Source organism: Danio rerio, chromosome 3 (assembly GCF_052040795.2).
Source record: "Danio rerio strain M-AB ecotype USA chromosome 3, GRCz13ab, whole genome shotgun sequence".
Lineage (NCBI taxonomy): Eukaryota > Metazoa > Chordata > Actinopteri > Cypriniformes > Danionidae > Danio > Danio rerio.
The window spans coordinates 23,781,887-23,798,885 of record NC_141023.1 but is presented as its reverse complement, the minus strand read 5'-3'; the positions used below and the strand labels follow the sequence as shown (position 1 = coordinate 23,798,885).

Below are 16,999 nucleotides of genomic sequence, written 5' to 3'. Positions count from 1 at the left end.
TTCCACACATCCTCTCTCGACAGGTTTACATCAGAACTCATCGGCCCTATTCAGCATGTAGAATCACTATAAGGCGTCGGCTAAAGAGAGCGCTGAGAAACTTCATTTCTCCAATATTTGCAAACCAATTGAACTATTAGATTATCAGATGTACAGTTGAAGTCAGAATTATAAGCTCCCCTTTATTTATTTATTTATTTTTTTAATATTTCCCAAATAATGTTTAACAGAGCAAGGAAATTTTCACAGTATGTCTGAAAAAAAAAATTCGTCTGGAGAAAGCCTTATTTGTTTTATTTTGGCTAGAATAAAAGCAGTTTTTGATTTTTTATGAGCCATTTTAAGGTCAAAATGATTAGCCCCTTAAACATTTTTTTTTCTGATAGTCTATAAAACAAACCACTGTTATACAGTAACTTGCCTAAGTATCCTTACCTGCCTAGTTAACCTAATTAACCTAGTTAAGCCTTTAAATGTCACTTTAAGCTGTATAGAAGTGTCTATATCTAGTCAAATATTATTCACTGTCATCATGGCAAAGACAAAGTAAATCAGTTATTAGAGATGAGTTATTAAAACTATTATGTGTAGAAATGTGCTGAAAAAAATCTGCTCTCCGTTTAACAGAAACTGGGGGAAAAATTAACAAGGGGTCTAATAATTCTGACTTTAACTGTATTGTGACAATTACTGTGATACAATACTAGATGCTGCTTTATGTTTCATCTGTGCCATTTGGAGGTTTGGTTTTGCTTTGCGGAATGAGAAAATATACAACGGACTGTTTAATTAAGAAGAAGACATGTTATCTTGTGCACACACAGAATGCGGCTCTTTATTTTGTCCGTTTGGTGTGCTGGTGTGCACATGCAGCATCCAACGTGATGCAACAACATAGTTGGATTTCATTGGTGCTAGTTGGTTGGCATAAGCTTGGTGTATCCCAGCCCTTAAACCTATAGTATCTGTTTAAACTTTCATAGCAGGGGCACTTTTATATACAAAAAATATTTTTATATATACAAATATTCTGTATTTCTGCATCATTAAGGTTACAATTGGTTGTAGAAACCTACCAACTAATGTTGTTGAGCACCACTGATGTCAATCCTGGCATAGCTACATCTAAAAAAACTCTTTAAATAAAAGATGCAGCATTTATCTATCACTATTTCTACAAGGTGCATATGAAAACATTCCACAAACACTGACATACTTTCTGTTGCGCAATTCAGCCAACAAGAGTTTTTGTTCAGAATTTTCACTCAGACAAAGATGATCACGAAAGCAGCATCAGCCTCAGAAACTCACTAAAACTTTTAACATGAATGTAAAGTGAGTGACATAATAAGTGATTCTGACTGCCACATGCCTCGACCAATCAAACGCAGCGTTCGCTTGTTTCCTTCAGAACTTCGGGCCATGCGAGAGGAGCAGCGGTTTGCGCTGGGTTACTGGGTTTCTTTGGTGTTTATAAAAGAAAGCTTTTAGGCTGATGGCCAGCGCAGCTCCCAGATCAGCTAAACGCTAATGACGTTCAATATCACATCAAGCAACATGCTGCTCTGCAATCAACCTTGAAGAGAAGCACTAAAACAAACCACATTACAGAATTACACAAACCACAGTTAAAAGTTCACGTAGGCTGTTTGGTAATACTGATTACACAATATCATTTAGCAAATAATACTCAAGCATAGATAGCATCTGAAAAAGACTCATATAAAAACCATATCTGGTGAGTCTCAGATTTATAATCTTGTTGTGAAAATGGTGTGTATGGTCTTTCTTGGTGCGAATGATCCAGCGTAAACAGGAGAGAGGTGACTGATTTACCAGAACAACAAACTAAAGCTTGATTTCTCCTCTGCATGGTTTGGCTTTGAGATCCATTAGAGAATTTGTTAATTTCACACGCATTAAGCTGATCCCTAAATCCAGTTAGACATGGGATAAAAGAGCATATAATAAAAAGCTCACGTCTTATCGGGTTTGCTACAAAAGACTTCCATCAGAAACTCCAGAAAACCACCACTAGGGGCAGTCCAAAGCCATGATCCACATTTAACGCTGGAAAACTGACTGATACTGGTACAATCTTGCACTGTAAAAAATGCAGGGTTCCACACAATTTATTCATGTGGTCCCAACACAAATCGATTAAGTTAACTCAACACTTATAACAAATTTATGTGGATTGAATAAAGTTGTCCTAATGAAATCTCAAGAATTGTGTCATTTCAGCTTGTTTTAATTAAGTAGTTTGAACAAGTTAAAAAAATATTTATTTTTTCATTCACATTACGAGCCACTCACAGTGGCAAAGTGACAAGCGACCGTTCATTTCAACGAAGAGTGAGCGACTTCTGGCGAATTCTGTCTATGCGAGTAACAGCAACCACTGGCGACTAGGTGGGCACGTCGATAAATTCAACAATGTTGAGAATTCTTTAACCTTATGCACATGAAAAGAGACTTTCTTGAGCGAAAGCCAATAAAAGCACCATCAGAGCTCATGTGATCATCTCTCAGCTCGCTCAGAGATTGGTATTCTCTGTGCTGTAGACCTACGCATCAGCATTTGGAGCAGATCGCCACAAAGTCGCTCGCAGTATAAATAAGGCTTTTGAGTTGAATTTTAAACAACGTTAAAATATTCCCAGTGGTGTAATGATTAATTATTGAATGTACAGAGTCTGACTGTCCTGAGAAAACCTTGCACTTACAAATGAGGAAAAAAATGCAGTTAATGTTTGAGAATATTAAGTGGATATTTTATGGACAAACCACTGAACTGAGGTATTAAACTTCAGCTATTAACTTGTAACTCTCAGGGAATGACTTTTTGACTTGGACCTGCAAGCAAAGCCCTAGTAACTGAGTTGCTAGGCAAGTCTGTGGAACTTTTTTTCTCTATCAGCCATTAAACAGCACTCTAATAGAAAATTAGAGTCTTGTGCGGTTTAGCTGGAGCCCCGGGTTCAGCTGGAGGTTCAGGTCAGGTATGGAACAAGAACAGAGACATAGACATACCACATATCAGACTCAATAATTAACAAATGTTGATATTTAACAGAGGAATTTGTATTGCACATGATAGAAGATGGAGGGGAAGAACTTAAAAAAAACAACATTAGATTTTTTTTGTTATTAATAATTAGTAATTTAAGCTTTAAACATTTAAAAAGAACTGAAAAAATTTGTCTGTAAAGTTTTATGGCCCTTTTCATACCCCTGTCACAGAAAAAAAAACCTGTTAACTGTAAAAGACTCATTTGAGAATGTTTTATTTTATGGGTTTCCAAATCTTTGTCATCACGTTATTAACAATAATTATGAAAGTACATGTTGATTTTGAGATGATGCTTCACCTTTGACTGTGTGACTGCATTCAATAAGAGATGTGTTCACGAATCAAAATTAAGTGTTTGAGTTTGCTATATAGCAGTTTCGATAAAGCATAAATTCTTGTACATTTGGTCCCACTTCATATTAGGTGTCCTTAACTACCATGTACAGGTACTTCAAAATATAAATACAATGTACCTAATGTGTTGATAATGTGTTGCAGAACAGTTCTGGTGATATTAAGGTGGGATACGGGTCAGGTTGGGACAGGTTTGGTGGTATGGGTAGGTTTAAGCGTGAGTTAAAGTATAAGGGATGGGCCACAGTGTACACTAACCTTTAAGAACAACAAATAATAACTTCATTTCTAATTTATATGAACGGCTTTTATGAAAGACAAAGGCCTTTGAACAAAGCTTATTTCACCAAAATAAAATATGATCTTACCTTTATTTTTTAATGATTTAATTAGGACAGTAAGGTCTGATTTTGTTTAGACAAAAGTCTGGTCTCTTAACAGAAATAATATACAGTATGGAATATAAAGTCAGGGTACAGTGGAAACATAATTAATATTGTCTATGACTCCCATGAGCTTGGAGGACTGCATCAACATCTCTGCAATGACTCAAATAACTTTTAGAACTCAAATAAGTCATCTGGAATGGCAAAGAAAGCATCTTGCAGGACTCCCAGAGTTCATCAAGATTCTTTGATTTCATCTTCAGTGCCTTCATCTTACCCAATGCTCAATAATGTTAATATCTGGTGACTGGGCGAAGAATTTGCCTTCTCCTGTGGTTTGTAATGTTATGGGCAGCACAAATGTCTTGATTCCTCAGGCTGTTGATGTTGGCATCCACTCTGCAGATCTCTTGCACACCCCCATACTGAATGTAACCCCAAACCATGATTTTTCCTTCACCAAACTTGACTGATTTCTCTGAGAATCTTGGGTCCATGCGAGTTCCAATAGGTCTTCTGCAGTATTTGTGATGATTGTGATGCAGTTCAACTGAGGATTCACCATAAAAAAATCTACAACTTTTCCAAATGATTATTTTGAAGTCAAGTTATTTGTTGCTCTTAGAACTGGTATCGACAACAAGACTTTAGTCAGGTATAGTGTAATTCTAAAATGTATGACAAAGGCAATTACATGCAGGTATGTAATCAACCTTAAGCACAATGTAAAAACATGTATTTACATAATAAGTACATTGTAACAAATTATTAATTTCAGTGCAAGTACATATTAGTTAGGGAAACTTACTATAAAATGGGGCCGTACATTTACCCCTTTCTAAACAAACTTGCCTCGATCCTTTACAGCCACCTTGATCAAACTGCTTTCATAAAAGATGCAAAACAAGCCTTGAAAATTATGATGCAACAGCATATTCAAGTATGCTTCCGATCCAAAGTACGTTTTCATTCGCAATCACACAATGTGTGTAATACTGAGTGAGCTTATATAATCATATATAATACGTGTTTTTGCTGTATAAACTGTTGAATTGCAATATGCATATTTATGAAGCTTAGATGAGAGTGAAATGTAATATATACACTTTATTCCCCTTAAAAAAATGTTTAACTAGATACAAACTAGACATTCCGGCCAAGCAGTCATGTTTCTGTATATGCTTCAAACTCTCAGTTGGAATTTCAAGGTCTTGATTTAACTCACTTGAATATCAACTATAGAGAGGATGCGATATCCTGTTGATATCCGATGGGGATTGTAGTCCATTCCGGCCTGCTGAAGAGTCAATTGTGCAGCTCTAGCATGAAGGACATACAGCCTTTGTGATTCCCTCTGGATCAAACACACACACTGTAGCTCTCAAAGCAGCATCACAGTCCACAGCTTAAGCATGCTGAAGAACAAGAAAGGACACACTGCAACAGCATTAGACTACATCAGTCTTCCATTAGCATTAATCACTCTGAAACTTTTTGAAAGTGCGTCATATGACTACAGTAAATGAGAAAATTAATCTCCTTATCAGGAAATATGTGGTTATAACAAGGCTGGTTGGTATTTTGACTGTTATGCTATACTGTATATATGAAATGGCAAAATAAATACTGTATATATTGATATACAAAAATAGTTTAGTATGAGTGTATATTAAATCGAATGAATGACACAGAGTGAGCTGCTGCGGGGGATGTGGGTAATTCAATTTGCCCCAAAGATAAATCCGGAACATATTTCATTCATTCATTTATTAATTTTCTTGTCGGCTTAGTCCCTTTATTAATCTGGGGTCGCCACAGCGGAATGAACCGCCAACTTATCCAGCAAGTTTTTACGCAGCGGATGCCCTTCCAGCTGCAACCCATCTCTGGGAAACATCCACACTTACACCGACCCAATTCACCTGTACCACATGTCTTTGGACTGTGGGGGAAACCGGAGTACCCGGAGGAAACCCACGCGAACGCAGGGAGAACATGCAAACTCCACACAGAAACGCCAACTGAGCCAAGGATTGAACCAGCGACCTCTTTGCTGTGAGGCGAATGTGCTACCCACTGCGTGTCACCCCAGAACATAAAATATAGTAAATATGTATAGTTTGAAGAAGTTTGTGCTGCTAAAAGCTTGGCTATCTGCACTGTTTAATGTGTTTGATATGTTGTGTTTTCCTCAGTGCATAAATGTACAACTCAGTACAGTGGTATCTTCATCTAAAAATTGTAAAAAATCGTGAAACTATTTCCATCTTGCTGACAGAGGAGCATGAGCCTTCAGTATCTCATAAAATTTATTTATGATTGAAGTAACTGTGAAATTATTATTGTAATGAGTTATTCAGAATAATTTGGGGAACTTAACTTCTGCTTTAAAAAGCATTGTTTTTGTCTATAGAATGTACTGTTCAAATAGTATTGGATTTTTACACAGTGTAAACATATCCCATTTTGAAAATGAATATTTTTCTCCATTTCTCAGTGAATATAGGCAATGTATTTTGGTGCATTTAAACGAAACAGATTTATTAAACAGATATTAAAATATTATTTTAGCCACCAAACATATTTAGAAATTAAAAGATAATACAATTAAATTCAAGCAAAATATTATTTAAAAAATACCAACAAAAAAACATACAAAATTCAAACCATTTTTTTATTACTTTTTGCTCTTGATCTTTACTCTTTTTTTAAGTTTGTATTTAATATTTTTCTATAACATATAAATTTGGCTGCACTAGTTTTTGGACAGTTATCATAAGTTATTTTGTTAGATAAGCTCTAGATATGGTTTCAGTACTGACTAATATGCACAAATATAATATTCTATAGCTTCCTATTCAAAATATGAAAGTAAAAGATAGATTTGTGAGGGGTGAACTTATATATGCTGACCACTGTACATTCATTCTATTTGTTTTCATAGCCTTTAATATCATAGGATTTAATCAAAATATAAACATTACCAGGGCATATGACTACAAGGCTAAATTTAAGACTAAATTCAGTAACAAAGATGGAAATGTGTGCTCACAGGAAGTAGACTGACGTCTGAAAGCAGTATTGCATCATATAGAAAAAAGTTTCTAAGGAAATCATTACGAAGGAACTGTCTGGAAACAACCACGTGCGTGTTGTTGTGTCCGTAATCACTTGTGCTAGTAGGAGGTGTGCTGTCAAGAGGTGAATCTCACGTAAAACTCTTTCACTGGCATGTCTGCACTTGAAGTAGAGGAAATGTAGAGAAAAGGGCTCTAGGTGGCACCATAGGGACAAACTTTCATTTTCTACTGTAACACAATTATCCAGTGAATAAGTTTAAAAGTCACATTTGTATGTAACAAAGTACTTGTAATCCTTATTTTATTATGGACATTTGTGGCCTTGGATCACAAAATCAGTCATATTGTAGGCGTTTACTTGTGATCTGAAAGCTGAATAAATGTTTTCCATTGATGCATGGCTTGTTATGATTGGACACCTACTTGGATCAGAACCATTTAAAAAAAATCTAAAATGTTAAGAAAATATACTTTGATATTTGATACTTTCATACTTTTACATTGAAAATGTGTCAATATGAAGTGTTTAGCAGAGCATATTACTTAGAACAGAGTTTTAACATACTGTAGTTACAATGGGAAATTCACAGGATGTCATCATGGAAGATGGCCTTTACATAATATCCTGATCATTTCAGGCCTAAAAGAAAAATCTGACATTTTGTTCCATTTTTGAGTATTATCAAAAATATACTCCTTGCAACTTAAGACTCAAGGTTTTGTGGTCTGGGGTTACATTTTATAATGATCATTTTCTACTTGTTTGATACAGTCACAGTCTGATTCTGTTCACATTCTCTTCAAGTCCTCAGAAATTTCCCCAAGTATTATACATTTCCAGGTATTACAGACCCTAAAATACACCACACCACATCAACTCATTTAAAAACCCACAATTTATGCACCGTAAACTGGTTCAGTGTATGTTTTAAGGTACAGTCTACAGATGAAAAACAAACACACACACACACACACACACACACACACACACACACATGCACAATAACAATTCCTGTAAAGCAATAATGTGAAGTGAAAGTCATTTTTGGACAGAACCTTCCCACAGGTTCAGAATTAGTCACAATCTGGTTTTAGAGTTTAGCACAACTCAGAAACACTTGATGAAAACCAACCTGCAATGGAAAATAAAATAAAATAAGGAAGTTTGAAATAATTGTGGCTTCTCAAGTTCACACTGAAAAAAAAAAAGGAAAGACACTTTCAGCAGGAAGTCATGTTTAGAAGACTTGAGAGTGCAACACTTCTAGAGAAAGGTTTTAGAAAAGCAAACGCATGGGCAAAATGGTGCTTAGTTAACAGAGTGATACTGTTAAAAAAAGGCCAAGAAGCCAGTAAAAGACATTTATACTCAAGGGTACATGATTTTCAGAAATGTTTCTCTAGATTGAGTCACAGATTCAAATGTCATCTTCTGTTATGTAGTGTCAGGCGCTAAATGACTAATAAGTGCTATAAATGTCTGAATAGCACAACAATTCAGTTTAATTCACCTTTTTTAGCTTTTCACAATGTAGATTGCATGAAAGCTGCTTAACAAAATGAAAAGAACAGACCATAATATTTCAAATGTTGTCAAAAAACGAAAGACTTTATTTTTAAAATACGTCAATCTTACTTAAATTGTTACTCTCCGAAGTTTGTGTTACACAAGTTCACAATAAGAATAAATACACAGTGACACTGAACATTTTCTCTATATATTTAAACAGGCACAAAAGCGACCAAAGCGTAAAGGTGTGAAATTCTACTGAATCGAGCGTACATCTAATTAAAAATAGGGGAATGTAGATATCACTCATGTGTGAATATGCAAACTTTCACACATACGCAACTCTGAGAAGGTAAAACTGCTCTAAGAATAAATCCATCACAGAGCATAAAAATACAAAATAAAACAAATTGTACACCACCATCCTAGTTTGGCTGAAGCTAGAAATAAGCGAAAATGAAACTGTTCAATATTTATCATTATCTTACGGAAACATAAACCCAAAACCCACAAGCCTATAATCTTGCACTGAATAATAAGTCACCAAAAGATATATCAACCAGAACAAACACAAAACTTGAAAGGGATCAGTTGTTATCTACAGGATATACAGTACTGTGCATTCTCGATCAAGATAGTCGATATTTGTAATACACCACACACCAAAGTGAAAACAGTTTGCAGAAGCTACTCTGTAGGTTGATTGATTTTTGCATTCATGTACAAATGAAACCTTTTGATCATTGATTTTATGAACGTGTTTTGCTAGAATTGTAGCATAAAGTGATTACAGCACATCATCCACAGTTCATCTGATGCATAAATAAAGTGTTTAAAAAAAAAACATGTAACTTCTTTAATTCTGAAGGCTCGGGGTGTTTTATGTGACTGAATGGACACAAAGTGAAGTTTCAAAAACTAATTTTGAGAGGAGCACGTGATATGATTGACCGCAGCTGGTCTCTCATCTGTAATCATTAGCAAACCAATTGGATCATTCCAAACTCACTATAAATAGCGCAACTAGCATTACTCCCTAATCTAAAAACTTAAGTACTCTGTTCCAATTACTATGACCATTTATGTAAAGCTGCTTTGACACAATCTACATTGTAAAAGCGCTATACAAATAAAGTTGTATTGAATTGAATTATCTTCATTCTTTGAATAATCCGCCCCATCTCCACCTTTCCTCCTTTACCAGGGTGAGCTCTCAAGAACTACAGTACATGATCTCGTAACCCCTCACAAGCTCATTAGCCGTATTTCCACTGTCGGGCCAGTGCATGCCAGGGCTTTTATCAGGCCAGGCTGTTCCAATAGCCCGGGAGCATGAGCAGTTAGACTGAAATCAGGTCGTGTTTTTACTGTGGGGCTAGTAGCTCGCAGCGCGCCACGCAAACCCCACTGCCAGAACGGCCCCCAAATCAAACGTCACACAACTCGCCCAGTTCAGTGGGAATCAGGCAGATAACGCACACCATCACATCTTCACGAAACAATTGAAATGAAGACAACCGAAACAAACAAATGACCTGTTACTGTACAGCATTACATTATGTCTACACACACAGGCCTATGTACTTTCATTCTTTTTATTTGTTTACCCAACCAACTGTTGGCATCGTGCATCAAGTAGTCTCGCCACTAACAGAGGGATGACCCACTGCACCATCCATAAAATAAAACCACAGAAATTTTCAGGTAATAACTCGGTTTAAAATGTATTTTATAACATCCTTGTTTTGATAGACATCATCAAAAATTCAGCCCAAGTGCTCCGGAGAGACCTAAAACATATTAATATTTCCATGGGCCATATGACACTTAATAGGTAATTCCCCTTTATTTAAGAGAAAAATTTACGTGTGGTGCATATTACTCAGCTATCTTAAGTAAACCGTTTTAGGACAGACAGGTGTAAGAGCAAGTAATAAAATATAGCCTATATTTCGTTGCGCACAGCAGCTATCCAGTCAAGCGCTACAATTAAAATTTCATTTTTAAATTTTACCACATCATATAAAAACAAACATTTGTTTGAGGTCATAGAACACATTTTATTACGTGCAGTTTTTCCCCAATCCATTTGTAAAGCAGCGCTGTGCAGGACTGGATGACAGAAAAGAAGGTTGTTTCTGATGGTCCCAAAAAGTGCTGTTTGCATGATTTGATTAATATCATCCTATAAAAAATCTTTATAAATAATATGTCACAACTCTTCCTTTGTTTATTGTTTTTTTTTTAATATCTACAATCTTTTTTTAGTAAAATGAAAGTTTAAAATGGCTTGAAAAAGATTAGTTTATTTATATTGTAAATATTACTTATAAATTAAAACTACTTTATTATTTTATGCAAGAGCCTAACATTCAAAAGGAATACATAAAGACAATCATAAGTAAAAAGATCCCGGCCTATTAGGTGTTTTATGGAATAGCCTACAGTTGAAGTCAGAATTATTAGCCCCCCTGAATTATTAGCCTTGTTAATTTTGAGAAGATTTGTTCAACACATTTCTAAACATTATAGTTTTAATAACTCATTTCTAATAACGGATTTATTTTATCTTTGCCGTGATGACAAGAAATATTTTTCAAGACACTCCAGCTTAAGTGACATTTAAAGGCTTAACTAGGTTAATTAGGTTAACTGGTTAGGGTAACATGTATAATGATGTTTTTTCTGTAGACTATCGAAAAAAATATATAGTTTAAAGCGGCTAATAATTTTGTCCTTAAATTGGTGTTTGAAAATTAAAATTGCTTTTATTCTATCCGAAAAAAATAAATAAAAAGACTTTCTTCAGAAGAAAAAATATTATCAAACATTCTGCGAAAATGTCCTTGCTCTGTTAAACATTACTTGGTAAATATTTAAAAAAAGAGAAAAAAAAAAAATCAAAGGGGGGCTAATAATTCTGACTTCAACTGAGCAGCTATGTTTTTCTTTCCCTTATTTATTTTTGTTGGCGCATGTACTCATGTGACCGGAAAACTAGTGTAATGGCGGCATGCCATTTTTACCAGACTCGGACAAACTCTGCCTCTCCTTTTACTTAGCCCCGAAGCCCCAGCTTGCCCTCTTTGGTCCAAGGTATTCAGCGGGCCGAAAATCTGCCAGAGGATTCCCTGCTTTGGCCCGATCAGGTCCCGGAAGTGACAGTGGAAACGTAACTGGCCCTGGCTCACGCTATCAACCAGACAGGAGCCCTGGGCTCAATTATCTTTGAGCTCAGGGTTCTCTCCCGGGACATCATGCCAAACCTGCTATTATTATCATCAAGCAATATCTCAGTGTGAACTCTTGAAATTATGTTTAAAATGTCCCAGGACATGAAAAAAGCACCAATGAGCAAGCAAACTTAATGTTGAGAAAATAAAACTGAAAATAAGAAAACTAAGGCAGTCTGTAATTTTTCCTATGTTGTATTGTATACTGATGTATGGTGTTGTTAAACACCAATAAAAAGGAAATAAAATAAAACTATATTTTCAACTGTTTTTGTCTGTAAACTTTTCAGTACTCACAAGTTTGCAAACATTTTCAGCTCTTTTCTTATCTTGTGCAAAACCACAGCATGTACTCTCAATATGCAGAATATACCATCCTATTTTACTCTACCCTTCTGTGCATATTTACAGCACGTTCGTCTGTGAAACAAAGAGCCTTCTATCTAGTCGTTCACACATAAGCAATAGGTTATATGAACACTTTTATTTCCCATGACATCAATGATGCATATTGTTAAAAGACATGTTGTCGCTCATGAAGACAATGTGATCTGCAAAGGCTTGTTCTGCTCAAAAAAAAAAAAAAAAAAAAACAGGTTCTGCAGCTGTGCATCATATCTTCACACAATCTTTCTTCATCTTCCTTTGTTGTATTTAACATGTGGTTTGACAGACATCAACATTCGTGAGAAGTCCAAGTAAAAACTGACTGCCAGTTGTCTAGTCACGAGAACCCAAACGTCCTGCAGCAGCGATTAATAAAACGATTCAAGTATTGGATTAAGAGCTTAATAAACTGCCCATCCATCCAAATATCACAACAATTATGCGGCGGTTTGCAGTGAAGGCTTGGAGACTTACAGTAGAGTGAACATTATTGTACAACATTCTGATACACGCAACAGTGAAAATGTAAAAATAATTGTCGCCCCCAAAATGCTGGGATATTCTTAGAAGACGACATTGCAGAAGCTCTCTCAAAGCATGCTGATTTAACATCAGTATGGCATTCGCGTAGATGCGGATTTCACGAAGGCTGCCAGCTGTCATCCAGCCAAAGCTCAAGCAGTTATACAAAGTATTTTTGTGGCAGGAAAACCGGTATCTCATTTACGGCCTGTCCCCTGCGGTCAGGAAATGTCGCAGTTTCATATCACGAGTAAGTGAAGTCTTTAATTCATATATCTTTGCCAACAGCACACATATTCAGACATCAAGAATGAAGAGAGCATGAAAGCCAAAGTATTAGACCATGGAATAAAAGCCTAAAGCTCTTTTAATTCATAGCTGAGACATACTTCTCTGGTAGAAGTGAAGTTTTAGCAATAATTTGTTACAAAACACTGGGTGATTTCACATGCATGGTTAACAATTAATCAATGTACAGTTCCAGAGAAGGGTTTTGACACATTTGTTATTGATTTTGAAAGAAGTCTCTTCTGTTCAGCAAGCCTGCATTTATTTACACAAAAATAAAGTCAGAATTTGTGTATTATTGTAATCAGTATTTTTTAATGCAAATGGCAGTTAATTCAATGCCACAGGATCTTTTGAAAATCATTATAACATACTGATTTCATCTATTATAATTAAATCATTAATTTTCCTTCGGCTTGGTCCCTTTATTCATCAGGGATCGTCACAGCGAAATGAACTGCCTACTTATCCAGCATATGTTTAACACAGCAGATGCCCCACCCGCAACCCCTGGGAATCATCCATACACACCCATTCACACACATACACTACAGACAATTTAGCTTATTCAATTCACCTACTGTATAGCGCTTGTCTTTAGACTGTGGGGAAAAACAAAAGCACCTGAAGGAAACCCATACAAACAAGGGAAGAATATGCAAACTCCACACAGAAACGCCAACTGAAATCGCAGACTTCCATAATATATAGTTGCAAAGTCCCTTTAAGGCATGTCATTTTATGCAGCAGCCATCTTTAAAATGTCTGCTCAGGCATTCTGCCAAACTTATGATTACATTTTATATTAGGAATCAGCAATAAAATTAAACAAGCAACTGTGACTTTAGTTTCATTTTTAAATGTTTGAATCACACAAAATCTGCAGAAACTCACGTCTGGTCCAACCCCCTTCCCTGGAGACTCGTCAGGGTAAAGTGGTCAATGATTGGCTCCTACAGTAGAAGGCGGGGCTTTATTTGCTATACTGACCATTACACTATTACCCACTAAAAACTATACAAGTAAAACAGTATGCAAGCTGAGTAGTACTGTACGTCTGCAACATAGAATTCAAAAAACAGAAGGTGAGAAGTATCCGGATGTCCTACTACCTCCAGCAAGATTCTGATGATTCTATAATGCCATCCCATTATGCTGTGAGAGAATTCACGAGCGAATCGACGCAACTGACATGTAGTAAATTCACATTAAAAATTTTTTTTTTAAATCATTACTTGGCGTCAGACATCCTTGTAAAAAGGTAATTTCAAGGAGTTCACACTTAAACATTACTTGACATTAATAGCAGGTTTGGCATGCTGTCCCGGGAGAGCACCTCGAGCTCTGAGATAATTGAACCCAGGGCTCCTGCCTGGTCAATTAGCATGTTAGGGGGTCCGAGATCAGGTAGTTCTCAAGAGCTCCCCCTGGTAAACGAGGAAAGGGGGCGATGAGGTGGATGAAAGGATTCCTTAAAATGAAGAGATGGAAAGAAAGATGAAATGGGCTAATTATAGTACGTTTGGATTAATCTGATTGGTTTATTGATAATAAGATAAGAGACCAGCTGAGATCAATCACATAACATGCTCCTCTCAAATTAGCTTTAAAACTTCACCTAGATGGACTATTCTACCTCAATTGTCAGCATGCAGTTTGATATCTTACAGCAGAGCAAATTTTTTGTAAAAAGCATTTTTCATGAAAAAAAAAATTACATTGGTGTTACTGGTGTTACTTTTCTTCTGTAACACCAATAATGATCATTATTTCTATCACTGGTGAGTCATCGTGTCTCTGGTGTTGATGTGTTTTTCCCCTGGTACATTAATAAAAATGTGTTGAGATGTGTCATAAATGAAAAGAAAATACACTCAAGATTTAAGATTTAAAAGATTACATACTTGTTAATAATTGTTGCAGCAAATGTATGGCTGCGAAAATTAACTAATATCATCAAAACACACATTTAACAAACTTGAAACAAATACACAGGATCTCCTTGTTTGTTGCATCATCGTTATTGTTCTGTTATTCTGACTACATGTGCTGAAAAAAATATTTGTCAAGAAATAATATTATTTTAAAAGTGCCAAAAAAGCAATACGGTAGGCAGGTGTTACTAGTGACAACAAATGGTATATGTGACCTTTAAATAAATATCCAAAAAAAAAAATTTAAGCTGTCATTTTAGTGTTTTTATGAAGTCAAAAAAGATTAAATAGTGTAGTCTAAATTTAAATGTTAAAAAGAAAATGATTTGTAGACATTTATGTAGACTTTTTAAAGTCAAGCTAGAGACTCACTTGTTTAAATAGTCTTTTAAAGCATAGCACTGACACATCTTTTAATGTTTTTATTGTATTTTATTGATCATTCTTGTATTGTTTTCCATTGTCTGCTTTTTAGTTGTGCTGTATAATTTGTTTTTACTGGTGTAAAGCACTTTGGTCAATCTTGGTTGTGGTAAAGTGTTAGATAGATAGATAGATAGATAGATAGATAGATAGATAGATAGATAGATAGATAGATAGATAGATAGATAGATAGATAGATAGATAGATAGATAGATAGATAGATAGATAGATAGATAGATAGATATAGAGAGAGAGAGAGAGAGAGAGAGAGAGAGAGAGAGAGAGAGAGAGAGAGAGAGAGAGAGGCAGGCAGGCAGACAGACTGACTGACTGACTGACTGACTGACTGACTGACTGACTGATTGATTGATTGATTGATTGATTGATTGATTGATTGATTGATTGATTGATTGATTGATTGATTGATTGATTGATTGATTGATTGATTGATTGATTGATTGATTGATTGATTGATTGATTTAGCCATAAAATGATGTTTTTGTAGAAAGATCCATTGACTGATGAAAGATGTTTAGCTACTAATTTTAGAAAGCATTTTAAGTTTAATATTTAAAAAAAGGCATATGATCAGATTTCGTTGTGCTGTCAGATTCTGCTGTTGGCAGATTCCTTTTACAAACAAAACTCAATACAATATAAACAATATAATATGTTTGGAAATGTAGTCATACTTCTGTGGACAAAAGTAACTTAATTTTGATGAAAGTAACTTACTAAACAAAAAAAGGTCAAGAATGTGATTGGTTTTGCCTTAAAAGGAAGGTCATTAACAAGTGAAAATTTACTTACACTTAGTTGGGTCTAAACTTTTATACGCTTCTAGAATACAACCTATGCACATTATAGATATATACCCAGGTCTACATTTTTGGATGCAACAAAATAAATAACTGGAGGTAGGTCTGCTCACAGTTTTTTGTTTTTGCAAATCCGCCAGAGGCCGCTGTGTATGCTTTTTAATAATCTCAAATTTCTGTCACACGTCATCTTCTCACATAAAACCCCGTCGTCACGGTCAACTCAGCTCTACTCAGTTCATCGGCTTATGCGATGAGCTACTGGGCAAACTGGTAACACTGGAAAAGCTGTCTAAGCAGAGAAAGCGGCCGGAAGTAGCACTAAAAGGAGCAGAAGCCATCGGCGATGTCATACGGCACCGCAACGTTCATTTTAAAGATGAAATGCAGCCAAATGTTCCTCTGGTTATATGTTTAACGCTCTCCAGAAATGTAGACAGGGGTGCATATCCACAATGAGCATGTGTGGCTTTAATATGTTGAACAATACAGGATATTCTGAAGAATATTGAATGCCACCTTGTGGTACCTGCATAGAGAGGCTATAAGTCGCTTTCCAAAACATTCCATGTTCCTTGCTGGTGGAATGGTCGTCCCATTGCCTAACAGATTGGGATCTTCCCATTGCCTCACAACACTTAAAAACTCATCTTTTCTTATATCACCTGAATCCCTGTAAACAACAACAGGACAACCCGAACCAAGTGTGCCTCACACAGGTCGGTGGGCTTGACAAACCACCTGAAGAAAACACACTCTTTCATCTCTTTGACACTTTAACCAACACTTGCACCAGTTTTTGCACATTTGCACCAGACACATTCTTACAATCACTCCATATCAAACCCAAGAAAACATTGTCAATCCCACTCACCTGTGTTAAACACACTTCATAAATGCACAAACCACCTGTAGAAACACTCTTCCCACTATGAATGTAAATGCAATATTGGAAACTAGTAGCTATTGACATCCATGTTAGCAATAAAAA

The 16,999-nt window shown here is 35.8% G+C and overlaps 1 protein-coding gene across 5 annotated transcripts in view; it reads right to left on the bottom strand.

Annotated features, from left to right (window-relative positions):
• Positions 1-16,999, bottom strand: part of pvalb6 (parvalbumin 6) — a 137,443-nt gene that overhangs the window by 79,541 nt on the left and 40,903 nt on the right. The window contains exon 3 of one of the 5 annotated variants that reach the window (XM_087242379.1): positions 5,039-5,250. The exons of 3 other annotated variants lie outside the window; for them this stretch is intronic. In XM_087242379.1, the coding sequence (XP_087098505.1) occupies positions 5,039-5,101 (63 nt within the window). In that variant the 5' untranslated portion in view covers positions 5,102-5,250. The remainder of the gene's footprint in view (positions 1-5,038; positions 5,251-16,999) is intronic. One more of the 5 variants, XM_087242380.1, reaches the window with a different exon arrangement.